General features: G+C 45.4%; 1 protein-coding gene across 1 annotated transcript; it reads left to right on the top strand.

The window, feature by feature from the left end:
- Nucleotides 1-609: 609 nt before the first annotated feature.
- LOC137519389 (oocyte zinc finger protein XlCOF6.1-like) lies at nucleotides 610-942 on the top strand. The gene has a single exon (XM_068238343.1). The coding sequence runs from the start codon at nucleotides 610-612 to the stop codon at nucleotides 940-942; it is 333 nt and encodes a 110-aa protein (XP_068094444.1).
- The last annotated feature ends 350 nt before the right edge of the window (nucleotides 943-1,292 follow it).

Genomic DNA, 1,292 nt, shown 5'->3' with positions numbered 1-1,292 from the left:
CATGTTCACAGTGTAAAGAGGATTTTGTATATTATGCAGATCTCCTCAATCATAGAAAGTCCCACGTACATCCTGCACAACCTATTATTCCTGAGAAATCGCATTCTGGTGAGAACTCGTATAGGGGAAGTGCGACCTCACTGGGATCAGAGATTAGTTTTGAGGAACAGCTTGAGAGCTACAATTCGGATAACAATTCCAAACTGTATGAGAGTGATGACTCTATTTATAGTCATGGATCTGCTGCACAGGGGTCGAGCTTGCTTATTGCAGCAAATCAAGTTCAGAAGTCTGAAACCGTGCAGTCCTCAGTACCATTATCTGATCAGATTCTAAGTAATAAGAAACCACATTCATGTTCTGAGCATAATTTAGATCGTGTCAATCATAGTAGGCCTCACTTTAGGGGATACATATATATTTTCATGTGCTGAGTGTGGGCACTCTTTTGTACCAGAACTGCGACCTGTGGCTCATGGGAAATCTCACACAGGTGAGAAGTTGTACTGGTGTTCTGTATGTGAGGAAGAACTTCTCAGTCATGGGAAGTCCCACACTGATGAGAAATCACATTAATGTTCTGAGTGTGGGAAATGTTTTAAACATAACATGGGTCTTGTCAATCATAGAAACTCACACTGCGGGGGACAGCTTTATTTATCTCCTGAGTGTGTAAGATGTTTTGTAAATAACACCGAACTTCTCAGTCATTGGAAGTCTCACACCGATGAGCAGACGTATTCATGTTCTGAGTGTGGGAAATGTTTTGTGCCTCATGCACCGATTGTCACTCATGAGATATCTCGCACTGTTGAGAGGTTGTATTTATGTTCTGAATACGAGAAATGCAGTAACTTATACTTTGTTCCAAATCCAGAATCTGAAACAGGACAGTCCTCGACTCTGGTACCTGATCAGGGGAAGAGTATGAGTATGAGATGAGGACGTCGCAATCATTGTCTCTTGGTGACCTGTCTGGGGCATGTCCGGAGTCCACGCCTCAGGGGGGGGGGGTAATGTAACGATCTTAAACGTTACCTCTGTGGTGGAAAGCAGCGCAGCTGCTTTCACACCTGATGTCACCTTTCTGGCCAAGCCATCCCGGGTGTCGCTTCCCGACTCAGCTGGGACAGGGATCTCTGTTGCAGCAGCTTGGGTCCACACGCCTGCACATGGAGCAAAAGGACCTTTACATGGAGCTAAAGGACCTTTATGGGCAGAGGAGACAGATCAGCTGACTTTGTGGTCAGCTGACTTCCACCTCTCAATCTTCCTAGCAGGTTGGTTCAGCC

This window comes from Hyperolius riggenbachi, chromosome 5 (assembly GCF_040937935.1).
Source record: "Hyperolius riggenbachi isolate aHypRig1 chromosome 5, aHypRig1.pri, whole genome shotgun sequence".
NCBI lineage: Eukaryota > Metazoa > Chordata > Amphibia > Anura > Hyperoliidae > Hyperolius > Hyperolius riggenbachi.
This window is presented reverse-complemented; position numbering and strand designations above follow the sequence as displayed.

Excerpts from the sequence above, each read along its gene's own strand:
- LOC137519389 (XM_068238343.1), top strand. The coding sequence starts at position 610 with ATGGGTCTTGTCAATCATAGAAACTCACACTGCGGGGGACAGCTTTAT.